At 35.7% G+C, this 15,071-nt stretch overlaps 1 protein-coding gene across 1 annotated transcript in view; it reads right to left on the bottom strand.

Moving 5' to 3' along the window:
- RP1 (RP1 axonemal microtubule associated) overlaps window positions 1–15,071 on the bottom strand; it is a 356,998-nt gene that overhangs the window by 64,392 nt on the left and 277,535 nt on the right. The window contains exon 22 of the mRNA XM_045075785.1: window positions 13,078–13,241. Within this exon, the coding sequence (XP_044931720.1) occupies window positions 13,078–13,241 (164 nt within the window). The remainder of the gene's footprint in view (window positions 1–13,077; window positions 13,242–15,071) is intronic.

Here is a 15,071-nt window from a genome sequence, read left to right on the forward strand (position 1 = left end):
CTTAAGAACTTTCTAGTCTCCTGACTCCAAATGGATATTTGAAAATATTTCTCATTTTTTCCTCATTAAACAGTTTATATTTTTAGTATCTAATACTGTCTATTGAATATCACAATTAAGCAGTCTATTTATAATTCAAAAATGAAATTCTCCTACTGATAGGTTGGTTTCTTCTAAATCAGGGCATAGTAAGAAGCACCTGAGTGGCTCATGTAGTCAGGTATCTGACTCTTGATTTTGGGTAAGGTCATGATCTTAAGGTCATGAGATTGAGCCCCACATCTGGCTCTATGCCCAGAACAGAGTCTGCTTGTCCCTCTCCCTCTGTTCCTCCACCAGCTCATATGTGCACTCTCTCTTTACCTCAAATAAATAAATAAAATGCTAAAAATGCTCCAGCTGTTGTTATATATTGTCATAGAAGAAAAATATTTAATAAATATTATTCCTAGGCTATTCTACCTTTATTATTTACAAGTTCTTTCTTGAATATTACTTTAATTTTGCTGCTACAGTCTAAGACTTTTATTCCATTCTTGGAGAAGTTAGAGCATAGAGACTTATGTCCCTGAGTAATATTTTATTTGCCCAACTGGTTATTGAGCCTTTATACATATTAAGTTTTTATATAGAATTTTAAGCTCTTTATTTAGGACAATTCCAGAAACAATCTCACAAAAGGAAATAAATCTATCTGCCTACACACACACACACTTCTAGTTTGAGCTTAGAGATGTAGAGAGTTGGAAAGGATGGCATCACTCTCACCTTCACAACAAGAAAAAGCTCCAGAATAAACTGTAAATTAATTACTTTTCTTGAAAACTAGGTTCCAAGGTAAGAAACTAACCCCAAAACAAGAGAAAGACAGGCTTTTGCAGGTAGACATAGGACTTAAATATTTGCTTATCTGGGGCAGATGCCAGCAGATCTCCTATAAGTCAGTACAGTAATTCACCTAGAAATTCTCAACAAATTGCCAAAGGCTAGTGTGAACTATCACAAAAGTTTGCCCCTACTTACAGACTATTCCTCTAAAAACCCCACTAGGCATTTGCAGGGAAGATTAGGGAGAACATTAAGAAAGATTTCCTCCTAGTCTGGCTGGGAGGAGAAATAGCAGTCAATTCTTCCCAGACCTATTTCTGAAATTCTTCCCAGACCTATTTCTCCTCTATCTCCCCTTTGGAACAGAGAATTTAATCTTCAGAAGGAAGAGCAACAGAAACAGTCATCTGAGGACAATGGTGGAAACCCACTGCAGCCTGGGCAGAGAAACAGGAAGAAAACATATCTCTGGCCCTGGAGGAGGAGGAGAAATCTGTGCTAGACCCACTATATCTGGAGAAGGGAAGGAACACTTGTGAAGGACATAACTCCAGAACCATGTTCATAATGCCCAACCAAGACTAAGGCTTAATCAGAATATCAGAAAAGATACATACCTCTTTCCTACCCTCTCGTCACCACATTAACAACTTTTCAGTAAAAATAACAATGGTGTGTAAACCCGGTGATTCACAGACCTGTACCCCTGGGGATAAAAATATATGTTTATAAAAAATAAAAAATTAAAAAAAAATAAAATAACAATGGAATACAGCTGGGAGAGCAGCAACAGGCAGATCAGAAGGGCCACATCCAAGTAGGGGTGCTCAAGTCAGTTGGGAAACAAACACAGAGAAAACCTCTCTGACCAATTAGAGTATGTCCTAAACACAGGTGTTCTTAAAGGAATCTGAAGACTGTGATACACTAAGTATAACCGCAGCAACAGCAGTCTTTAATCTCAGCCCAACTACTGATGACATCAGCATGAATTCTTAAACCAAGTGCTGAGCACAGGGAGGTGTGCTTATCTGCACACAGGAACAATACTGACCCTAGGGTCTTCTATTCTATACAACATATGTAGTTTCCAAGAAAACAAAAGATCATGGAAAAAGAGAGGAAAACCATAGTCTGAAAAGACCAAGCAATTATCAAAACCACACTCAGATATGACACAGATGTTGAAACTACCAGACAAGCAATCTGATCTAATTATGATAAATATGTTAAGTCTCTAATGGAAGATGCAGACAACATACAAGATTACACAGAACAATTAGGAACTATAAAAAAGAGCTAGAACAAATTCTAGAAATCAAAAACCTAGTAACAGATGTGAAAAAAATTTGTGACCGGTTCATCAGTAATTTCAACATGGCTTAGAAAAGAGTCAATGAATTTTTAGGCAGGTTAATATAGACACAAAGAGGGGGAAAAAACAAAACAAAATAAAATAAAACAAAACAAAGAAACAAAACAGAGTACCCAACAGCTGTAGGACAATATCAAACAAATAGTCTTATAGATACACAAATGGAATCCCAGAAAGAGAAGAAAAAGAACAGGGCCCGAGAAACATTTGAAAAAGATAATAGTCAATTTTTTTCAAAATTAGATGCAGCAAACAAACCACAGTTCCAAAAATCTCATCAAGCAGGATAAACACTAATACACACACACACACACACACATACCCCACTACTTATACCGCCACCACGCCTAGGCACATCATATTTGAAATGCTGTAAAGAAAACCAAAGACAGACAAAATCTTGAAGGCAGTCAGAGGAAAAAGACACATGAACAATAGAAAGGATAAAAATCATAGCAGACTTCTTGTCATAATATATGCAAGCAAGAAAACAGTGAGTAACATCTTATGGTACTAAAAGAAAAAATCCTGGTAATGAAGAATCCTATACCCAGTGAAAATACTATTTTAAAATGAAGAAGAAAAAAAGACTATCTCAGAGGAGCAAAAACTGAGGGAATTCATTGCTAACAGACTACTCAGCAGGCAGGATTGAAGGGAGCTGTTCAGATTATGAATTGGAGCTTTGATCTACACAGAGAAATGAAGAATGTCAGAAAAAGAGTAAGTTGAAATAAAATGCTCTTTTTTTTTAATTCTCTAAAAAATAACTTACTACTTCTGTCTAAAGCAAAGCAGTAATTATATGTTGTATATTTACGCATATGTAAAAGTAAAATGTATGATAGCAATGATACAAAAAATGGAAGGTAGAAATTAGGACTATTCTGTTATAAGATCTTTATACACCACATTAATTGGTATAATATTATTTGAAGGGAGGCTCAGATTATTTTAAAACAGGTATTTGTAAACCATGGGACAACCACTAAGTTGAAAAAAAAAGAAGTATAAATGATATCAATAGAGGAGTTAAAACTGATTAATTTTATTATTTTTCAGATCTCAAATTTCTTTTTTTAAATTTTTATTATGTTAGGTCACCATACAATCATTAGTTTTTGACGTAGTGTCCAAGATTCATTGTTTATGCACCACACCCAGTGCTCCATGCAATACGTGCCCGTGCCCTCCTTAATACCCACCACCTCCCACCAACCCCTCCCTTCTAAAACCCTCAGTTTGTTTCTTGGAGTCCACAGTCTCTCATGGTTCCTCTCCCCCTCCAATTAATTTTAAAAGTTTCATTAAATACAGAGATGGCAGAAAAAAGAAGGAAGGACAAAGGAAAGAAGGAAATAGAGAGAAAATGAGAAAGAAGAAGAAAAGAAAGAAAGAAAGAAAGAAAGATAGATAGATGGAGGAGAAAAGAAATGGAAGAAATAGAAAACAACCAGCTATATGATTTTATTCCAATCATAAATAATCACTTTAAATATGAATGGTCTAAACATAGTTAAATGACAGATTACCAGTCAAAGTAAAAGAGTGAGAATTGACTATATACACTCTTTATAAAAAAACCCACTTTAATTATAAATATGTAGATATATTATAAATATCTATAAATTTTAAAGAGAAAGGAAACATTTTGGAATTTCAGCATTTTGCAAAGAATGTCTTAATAAATGTTTTTGAATAAATATGTTTGCATAATTGGGATTTATTTCTTTTTAAATTAAGATTAAAAGTTATACTATTTTTTTTTAAGATTTTATTTATTTATTTGAGAGAGAGTTAGTGAGAGAGAGCATGAGCGAGGAGAAGGTCAGAGGGAGAAGCAGACTCCCCATAGAGCTGGACTCCGGGATCGTGACCTGAGCAGAAGGCAGTCGTCCAACCGAGCCACCCAGGCGTCCCAAAAATTATACCAAATTTATATGACATTAAAACCAATCATTTCATAGTTTTCTATCATTTCATTTTTATATAACAATAGCAAATAATATCACCAAGGTCTTGTTGAATCCCATCATAAAAAAACTTTTCTCATCAATTAACATAATCTCAAAATGAGCAGGTTTTTATTTTCATGACCTGATTACTTACAGATTTTGCTAATGTAAGGAAAATCAAGCCCAAAAATGTTGAATAATATAACATATAGAAGACATTAATAACTTTTGCTACCATAAGTCTGTAGAAAAAAAAGAGAGACACAAAATACTATATAAGATAAGACTGTATATTTTAAAAGAACATGAGGATAAAAATAGAAACCAAATTAGATATCCAAGTATATGTGATAATGTGAAACCAGGATAAGAACAACTTTATAATTTACTCTTACTCCCTGAAGTGAAAACCAAAAAGATGAAGAATGTTTTCTATATTATTTTTGATGATTAAAATATTCTAAAAACAAGGGTGCTTTGGTGGCTCAGTTGTTAAGCATCTGTCTTCAGCTCAGGTCATGATCCTGGGATCCTGGGACCGAACACTGCATCAGGCTCCCTGATCAGCGGGAAACCTGCTTCTCCCTCTCCCACTCCCCCTGCTTGTATTCCCTCTCTTGCTGTGTCTCTCTCTTTCAAATAAATAAATAAACTCTAAACAAATAAATAAATAAATAAATAGAATATTCTGAACATAAATCACTTCAAATTCATGCAACTCAATATGCAGTAAGAATTCTAATGCCCCAAAAATAAAGCATGTGAGCATGATGATCTTCCTCCTCTATTGTCTTTATGCCCAAAATCACTTGAGCTATAAACTTAATTTACTAACTGACCTAATTTGCATGATATAATTTGTGACTCTTTCAATAATAAAATTCCAGGGAACAAAACAATGGAATATTATTGAACCACAAAACAAAGAATGACATCTTGTCATTCATTATATTGTGCACTTTAAACTAATATAACATTATATATTAATTATACTAGTATTTTAAAAAATTATACTAGTATTTAAAAAAATTAAAAATTGGAGCTAACAAATGGATAATAGCCCTAATAATATTTTTAAAAATGCAAAATGCAATTTCAGTTTCTTTTTTTAAAAAATCCCCATAACACAAAATTGTGTAATAAAAACCACAAGATTTGTAGGAAAGAGGGAGGTTGGGAAACAACAATCAAAAGCTTTATCAGTGGTGTAAAAAAAAGATAGAAACCTAACAAAAATGGTAGCAAATTTTACACATGCTGATGGTTAAGAAATTCATAAATACCACAATAAATGTAGCACTGAATATCAAGTTTACTTGTGGAAGAGATGTGGAAAGAATTGCAGCTTATGAGTTTTTGCCAAGTAGTAGAAGGGTTATTGGAAATTGGAAGGCAATTTTTAACACCAGATGTGGACAGATGTGACTTACTTATAACACACACACACACACACACACACACACACACACACACATTGAACCGAGATAGCTGGTATGTTTCAAGTGTGTAGGTGTGGTTTTTATAGTCCTATGTGACCTGGTTGGGCTGGGTAGAATTTACTGCATTGCATTCACCTGCTATTTCTTGTGGATGAAATGCACATAGTAAGCAAATATGAAATTCTGATCATACTCAAAATTTTCCTTAATATATCAATCATGTTGGAACAAATTCACATTTGCAAAACAAGTGTTGGAGCTAAACTGGTTATACTTTATTTCTATCTTAATATTCCTTATTATATTTATTTCTTATCCTAGTGTCTAGTCTCAAAGACTAGTGGTGTCCTCCCTCTTTATAAAGGCTATTCTTCCAACAATGTTCTTGCTAGTAGATAAATTATAGATTCCCTGATCTTTTTAGGGATCTGACTATAAAGCTTACACCCATTTTCTTCAGCTATCTTACGTACAAAAAGGGCTCTCTATTGTCTTCTCCTTCCCACTCAAAATGGACAGTTCTGTTTTTGAAGAGTCCTATTCTTTATCCTGTGCCATCCTCTATTAAAACACCTATTTCTCTCTTCACCTAATAAACTTACGGGGAAAGTGGCTCTGTATCTAGAGCCCCCATTTCTCTACACACCATGACAGACTCCTTTACTTCCCCGTAATCTTTCTCGGTAAGATCACTGAAACAGCTCTCTTAAAAGACACTCACATCTTCCTTGTTGGTGAATTCATCATCTTCTTTCCATTTCACCCACCACCCTTGTGAAGCATCTGACTGCTCTTCACTGTTTTAGCTTTCTAGGGCTTCTGTAGCAAAGTACCACAATCTGGGTGGCTAAGAACAACAGAAATGTATTATTTCACCATTATGGAAGCTAGAGTCTGAAATCGAGGTGTTAGCAAGCCCACGCTCCCTCTGAGACTCTAAATAGAATATTTCTTGGTCACTGACCAGGAGATCTGATCCCAGCACCCACAGCTATCATGACATTACCTACCCACCTACCCAATATTTGCTTGACCAGAAACCCAGAATAATAACTGGGGGGATAATTAGGACTTTGCTGCTGATCCTAGAAAACATGGCCTATAAAGAGTGGTGGGTGAAAATTCCAAACTATAAGAGACTGGAAAGAATGGGAAGAAAAAGAGGAGAAGCAATAAGGATAAATCAGCATTTTTCTTAAAATCTGCAAAGAAGAGAAAGAGTAAGGTCAGTAATTTAAGAGCAGATTATTCTTTAGAATAAGAAGGACATAAGCCTGTTTGATAGACTGAAGGCAGGGATTAACTAGAGTCATCTGGAGATGCAAGGAAGACTGAAGACAGCTGATGGAACTCAATCTTGGAAAACGGAAGAGGTTGTGATCAAAACTACAGGAGTGTTGATCTTTGCAAAAAAGAATTTCACCCAGTCAAGAGAGAGGGATAAGAGAAAGGGATCTTTCTCTCTTGTTTCAGCTAACTATCTAACATCTAACTCAGAGTGGACATTAGCAAACACCCTTTTACTTTTCTGCCCACAAATGTTTTTGGCTTCTAAGGAGTGGGCTATGCCTGGTAATCCTCCAATAAATAAGTAATGATTGCTATCTGAAACCAACTATCATTTTGTTTGAATACTTAGCCTTTCTAAGAAAATTTGCTCCTTCTGAAAAGTTATCTGCTTTCTGTAGTTTATTCTGTATTGAGGTTTTGGTTTCTGTAGTTTATCCTATATTTAAGCAACTCTACTGGCTCTTTTGGATAAGAATCCACATGTGAAAATTGGGTGTTCCAAATGTAGATGTCATTATAAAATACTTCAACTATTTGAGGAAAAAGATCGAGTTAAAATTGTTTTAGGACCTGTCACCTATAGGAAAGTCAATTATGTCATCAGGGCACGGCATAAGGTGGCAATTCCTAAACTGCCAAACGGAGTCAATATGAAATATTACCAAACTCCAAATTTCAAGTCCACCTAAAGAAACAAAGAAACAGGGAGAGAGAGAATGAGAGAGCAAGGGGGGAGGGTGGCGGGGAGGATGGAGAGGAAGAGGAGAGAAAGGTATAGAAAAATACAAAGAAGAAAGAAATCCAAAGCTGTGCCAAAATCAAAATGACATGTTGGCATCCACTTAGCTAATGGCTAATAATTTGTAGCTCCACATGAACATCTACCCTTTCAACACTGAAAAGGCCCAAGATAAACGTTCCTGTTATTCCTTATAGACTCACTGCCTTACTCTAGCCTAGCCAACCTAGTGTTGGCTCCCTCTCCTTCTTCCTCCTACTCCAGCCTCCAGACATGTTTCTACGCACACCCTCCCATGCCAGCAATAGCCACCCACCCACCATCTGCCAAGCTGCCTTCTTGCCCTCATTCATCTGAAAAATTTTCTTAAATCCTACACCATCAGGAAAACAACCTCAATTTGTGGGCAGGAACACAAGAGTCTGCCTCTGGAGTATAAAGACAAGTGTTTCTATTAAGCCTTTTAATTTTTTAACTCTTTCAATCTATTCAATAACATTATAAGGTATTATTGTACCCATTTTACAAAGGAGGAAATTCAAGCTTATAAATATCAAGTGAATTATCCATATTTCCTTAGACAGTAAAGGTCAGAATTGGAGCTCAAATATAGGTCTTCTGATTCCTGCTGATATAAATTGTTCTAAAAAAGCAAAAATGTATTATACTTTCTATTCTAGGAACATAAGGGATTTTCAAATGGTTGTGCAAGTGCCCTATGAGTTCATAATAAATATTAAACTTATTCATCTACAAAATGAATTGACTTCATGCAATAGTAAACTAGAAGCAGGAAACTACTTTCTAAGAGTGAAGGCCTTAGCTACCAACATTCCCAAGCAACAGAGAGTACTATTTAGTGTTTCAATTTGCAAAAATGCAATATAAAGCTCAGCTAAGTCTCCAGGCAGGTTTACAAGTGAATAATAACCGTATAAGATACATAGGATACCTTTATGATGCCTCCAAGGTATAAATGATCACAAGGAAAATCAACAATGAACGCCCCAATAGAAAGAAGCAAATATTAAACAAATGTCCCCAGAATCATTTTTATTAAATTCTCATACTTTCAACAGATACCCATGAGTGTCTCATCTATATCAGTCAAGATTCAAGAATTAGCAACTAAAGAAGGTCCAGCCCCTGTGGTCTAGGAATTCTTCTCTGCCTGTATTCTTCAAACTTCCTGCTATAACAGACGCTGCTCTGATTTTTGTTTTGGTCATTTGGGGGGATGAATCATTTCCTTCAGCCTGGTTACCCATGACATTCCAGTTGCTCCTACAAGGCTGACTCCATAGTCTCTAGAGTCTTTTACTGGAGTTTCTGGAGTTTTTACTATAAAGCCTGACATCACTTTGCAAGCCCTTTTTTTTTTTTTTTAATTTTATTTATTTATTTGACAGAGTGAGAAAGAGATCACAAGTATGCAGAAAGGCAGGCAGAGAGGAGGGGGAAGCAGGCTCCCCGCTGAGCGGAGAGCCCAATGCGGGGCTCGATCCCAGGACCCTGGGATCATGACCTGAGCCGAAGGCAGAGGCTTAACCCACTGAGCCACCCAGGTGCCCCTGCAAGCCCTTTTTTGATGCTGGAATCCTCTACTCTCTGTACACCTATCATCAAGTTCTCCTTCAAGACCTATGATTGCATCAAGAAAACATTACAGCTGTCCCACATCGCCACATACAACATGAACCTGTTATACAAATGAAAGGTTTTTACTGTCCTGACAATAATGAGATACCCAATGTCATAACACCACTTGGCTGGTGGCTCTTAAGTTTCATGGATTTAATCACATGACATATTATAGGCTCAAGGTCACATTTACATTGGGCTAGATCCTACTTCTCTATAGCTGATAATAAAAATCACATCCACAAATAGAAGATGTCAGAGAGGAATAGAAATTTCAATAAAATAAAACAAAATATGATAAAGAAAAAAAGGGATATCACAGAACTTCTGGAATGATTCATTAGGTTCTCCATAAAATTTGATTGTTAAAATCAAATTTTCAAGAACTCTGGAAATTAATTGAAGATCTTCAACAATCTGAAAAGCATTCATTCAAATGAAAATTATGAGCCTTGGTAAGAACAGAAGGGTTTATGTATTGTATTTTGATCTACTTCCATTTTTTCTCTCCCCAGTTCTACAACATCCTTAAAAACCAGCACACTTACAACCATGGTAGCTGTAAAAACCAACAGGAAAGTAGTTTACATCCTGATACAACATAGTCAAACTACTGAAAGCCAAAACAAGGAGAAAATCTTGAAAAGAGCAAAAGAAAACAACTCATCATATACAATAAAATTAACAGCTGACTTCTCATCAGAAATCATGAAGGTCAGAAAGCAGTAAGATGACATTTTCAAAGAGCTGAAAGAAAAAATTGTCAACAAGGAATTGGATTTGCAAATTAAGACACTCCCAGGAAAAGAAAAATTGAGAGAATGCATCATTAGCAGAACTACCTTACAGGAAATACTAAAAGGAATCCTTCAGGCTGAATTAAAAGGACACCGGAAGTAATTTAAATCCATACCACCAAGAAAGTTAAAAGAGAGCTCACAAAATGAGAGAATATATTTACAAGTCATATATGTAATATGAGCATCATATCCAGAATATATAAAGAACTCTTAAACTAATTAGAAAGGGATAAATAATCCAAATAAAATGAGCAAAGGATTTGAATGGACATTTCTCCACAGAAGACACAGAAATGTCTAACAAGCACATGAAAAGATACTCAACATAATTAGTCATTAGGGAGATATATATCAAAACTACAATGAGACATCATATCCACTAGGATAGCTAGAATCAAAAGATAGACAACAGGGGCACCTGGGTGGCTCATGGGGTTAAAGCCTCTGTCTTCGGCTCAGGTCACAGTCCCAGGGTCCTGGGATTGAGCCCCACATCAGGCTCTCTGCTTGGCAGACAGCCTGCTTCCCCCTCTCTTTCTGCCTGCCTCTCTGCCTACTTGTGATCTTTGTCTGTCAAATAAATAAATAAAATCTTTAAAAAAAAAGATAGACAACAAATTTCTGTTGGTAGAAAAACAGAAACCCTCATATATTGCTGGTGAGAATATAAAAGTGGTCAGCCACTCTGAAAAACTTTGTCACTTTCTTAAAATGTTAAACATTGAGTTACTACCACATGATACAGTAATTCTATTCCTAAAGTACCTATCTTAAAGAAATTACAGTTGACCCTTGAACAATGCCGGGGTTATGGATGCCAACCTCCCACACAGTGGAATATCTGCATGTAACAGATTGACTCCCTCAAACACTTAACTATTAATAACTTACCATTGACCAGAAGCCTTAAATGATAACATAAACAGTTAATAACACATATTTTGTATATGTATTATATACTATATTCTTATAATAAAGTAAATAGAGAAAATGTTATTAAGAATATCACAAGGGGGGCACCTGGGTGGCTCAGTGGGTTAAGCCGCTGCCTTCGGCTTGGGTCATGATCTCAGGGTCCTGGGATCAAGTCCCACATCGGGCTCTCTGCTCGGTGAGGAGCCTGCTTCCTCCTTTCTCTCTCTGCCTGCCTCTCTGCCTACTTGTGATCTCTGTATGTCAAATAAATAAAATCTTAAAAAAAAAAAAAAAGAATATCACAAGGAAGAGAAAACACATTTATAGTAGTGTACTGAAAAAAATCCACATATAGGTGGATCTGCACAGTTCAAACCAGTGTTGTTCAATAGTGAATTGTATAAAATATATCCACAGAAAAACTTTTACATGGATGTTCATAGCAGCATTATTCATAATAATTATCCACATTAATAACTAAAAGTAGAAATAATCCAAGTGTCCATCAACTGATGAATGGATAAATAAAATGTGATATATTCATACAATGGAATTTGGATAGATAGTGATAATAATACTGGATAATAATGGATAGGTAACTGGTTTCCTAAGGTTAGAGAATATGAGGTTGGAGAGTTGCTGCTAGTGGGTCTAGGCTTTCTTTTTGGGGTGATGAAATATTCTAAAATTTGAGTGTGGTGATAGTTGCACAACTCTATGAATATACTAAAATCATGAATTCTACACATTAGATTGATGGATGTTATGGTATATTAATCATATCTCAATAAAACTCTCTTAACAAAAAGGGGAAAAGTGAAGATAACCTCCTTAGATCCACAGTCACATACTGTAAGTTGCAAAGATGTCCAAGAAATCTTAATTAAAAGAACTAAACAGGGGCACCTGGGTGGCTCAGTGTGTTGGGACCTCTGCCTTCGGCTCGGGTTCTGATCCCAGAATCCTGGGATTGAGCCCCACATACGGCTCTCTGCCCAGCAGGGAGCCTGCTTCCTTTCCTCTCTCTGTCTGCCTCTTTGTCTACTTGTGATCTCTGTCAAATAAATGAATAAAATCTTAAAAAAAAAATAAAGAAAGAACTAAACACTATGTATGGCATAAATATATACCATGATTTGGGATGTGTAGTAATGATTTAATAACAACTAAAATTTACCAGTTGCTTACTATGTCCTGCTAGGCACTGTGCTATAAACTAGACATTTTTACAAAGCGCTTTGTCAGAATGCATCAAGAGTAATCCTATCACTCAGAATTCATCATAAGGAATTAGATAGCATTGTTTAGGAAAAAAAAAAAGAAGAAACTGAATCAAAAACACATTCATTATGCCATTATTTACAAGTGAAAACCTAGAAGTCATTTAAATGTCCAATAGTAACAACAACTGTAGCATATGGTTAATTTCATATATTCAATATTTAATCAATAAAGATTATAGTTTGGACTGTGTAGCTCCTTGAATAAATAAGGGGTTGCAGAATTCCTTATGTACTACAGTCGTAACAGCAAACATTTATTGAGTTTTTCAGGCATTCCAATAAATGCTTTATATACATTAATTCATTTAAGCTTCATGTTAACCCCTTGAGGTAAGCATTGTAGAGTGGTTGTCAAGGTCACCATGCTAGTAAGCGGTAAAGTCAACGTTTGAATCTTGGCCATCTGCCTCCTCAGACCATGTCTTAGCCATTAGGCTGCCCCACCTTTCTATCATAGCATCATACTCCATGGATATGGATAAGAACTAGAAAAGATATTCAACAGTGGAAATATTTGGTTTGATGGCAGGATTAGGAGTAAAGTTTTCCACTCTTATTTTTTTAATTTTCTAAAGTTTGTATACTTTATGACATTTATGTTTTAAAAAATGTGGCAAAAATTTAAAATCTTTTATTCCTGTTATTACTCCTGTTTACCTCTTTACTCCTATTACCCCTTAGGATAAAAGATTTCATGTCTACCAAGAGAATGTAATGCAAATACAACATCAAAACAAAGATTTTCTATTTCATCTTAGGAAATGTAAATCAAAATATATCTTAACAAGCAAGTTATAGCATATCAATTTTACCTTGAATATATCTGCACTGTTAGGGCTAAACAGCTGGTATTTTCCAGATCCCAAAATAATAGGACCTGAACATGTTGCTTCTCCATAGACATAAAGAGATACTGTTGCTGTAGTGCCAGCATTTTCAAGATCCCCAGTGACAATGGTCACCTTCCAATCTCCTTCTGCAAAGGAAAAAGGAAATTAATACAAAAATGTGGAAGAAAACCATATTAATATTAGGAAATGAGGGATTCTACCTAATCCACTTAATTATGAAATGAATAATTAGTGAAATCAAGAAGTATTAAAATAACTGCTAATCATGGACTCCCTTTTGGAAGCCAGCATGTGGAAAAGTCTTGGAAATAATAGTTTATTTTAATTACAAGGAAATAACCAGTAAGCTTTTTAAGATTGCAGATATTTTGGGGAGAAACACTGAAAGGGAAGCATTTAGCATTGGTAATTGGGTGGAAGATTTAGTAGTTTATTCAGCATCACTGTCAAATCTTTAGGTGGGAACTAATGACAGGCATATTGATAAGCTGACATTAAGACATTATCTGTACTAGGGAAGAGCCTTGCAAAGCTGGGGCTGATAAAGTTTGGTGATCCCAGCAAAATCATGGCAAGGATGTGGAAAACCTAAAGACAAAGCAAAAAGAGCTAAAAATTTATTTAAAAAAAAAATTTCTAGTGTCTCCTAAATGTTGGAACGAACCAACAAGTAAGGAGTAAAATATTGCATGAAGGGCCTAGCAGAACTGAGAGGGTTTGGGATGGGGGAGATGAAGAAAATTGGTGTTTGAAACAGAGGAAGACCATGTGTCGTGTAAGCAGATTGGATCATTGAACTTCCGGCCATGGCAACGTTAAAACCACAGAAAGGCTGAGACAGAGCATGACAGAAAATATTTTTTAAGAAGACCTACAACTTGTTCCTGATTAGTTTAGTTGGAAAAACAAATAGAGATAGCATTTATTTAATCATTTGGTGCACTTTGGAAAATGGCACCATCAACTCCAAAGCAGTGAAACCCTCTCAGTGTGACCCGACACCACACAGTCTAGAGTAACAAAGGATAGAGTCCTGTCTGCTAGAACTCTCTACTCATTATAACTGATCCCTGGATTGCAAGGGCAATTTAAAGATGTCTATTATTATTGTCAAAGCCACCGCAGTATGTGTATACTTTTGAGTATTCATTACATTTTCAAAAGGGGATGAAGTCCTACCACCATTTTAGATCTCTGAGTTCTCAGTAAGTCCTCCACTCAGAGGTTGTCTTTGTTTTTAGTACATTACACCACTCTCCCTGGTCCCCAGTCCATCCACAAAGATCATAGGAACGTCTCTAATCAGTTTGATAAAACTTGCATCAGGTAGATTTTGCATAATGCTACATTTGTTACTAAAGATGGAACTTAAGCCCCAGTACCAAAATGTCAAGGGAGGGATATAACTCACAGGGGTGCACTCTGCGATTTCCACCTTGTAGCAAGTTTACTTTGAGGAATTTCAGTTCATTTTCAGTGAGAAAATTAGAAAATAAAAAAATTTCAAACTATAATCCCATGAGAATCCTACCATGGTATCAATTCTTATAGAAAGCCTTCCACCTGTGCCTTGATGCATAATTCAACAAGTTGAAGTATCTCATTTCCTGTTTTTAGGTCTTCTCTCCTATCTCCTCTTTATCTCCTTCCCCTGCCATCTGGGGTTTTGTACCATGATAGCATGGGAAGAGGGACACAAATGAGTTTGCATGTTGCCTTGCATATCTTGTTTACTACAACATCAACAAATAGCAATGAGACATTGATTTATATAATATTCTTATGTTCTCACCTTTTGAAATTGCCATGTCACCACAACATGAAATTTAAAGATGGAATAACCAATGAAATGTCTTTTGTGGTGATTTTTTAAATTGTTGTTATTCTCAGCATGATTTTCTTTACTAGCACTGGGGAAAAAATTAACTATTTCAGTATTCCCTATAATATACTTT

The sequence above is a fragment of the Mustela putorius genome, unplaced genomic scaffold (assembly GCF_011764305.1).
Source record: "Mustela putorius furo isolate JIRA1106 unplaced genomic scaffold, ASM1176430v1.1 tig00000151_pilon_pilon_pilon, whole genome shotgun sequence".
NCBI lineage: Eukaryota > Metazoa > Chordata > Mammalia > Carnivora > Mustelidae > Mustela > Mustela putorius.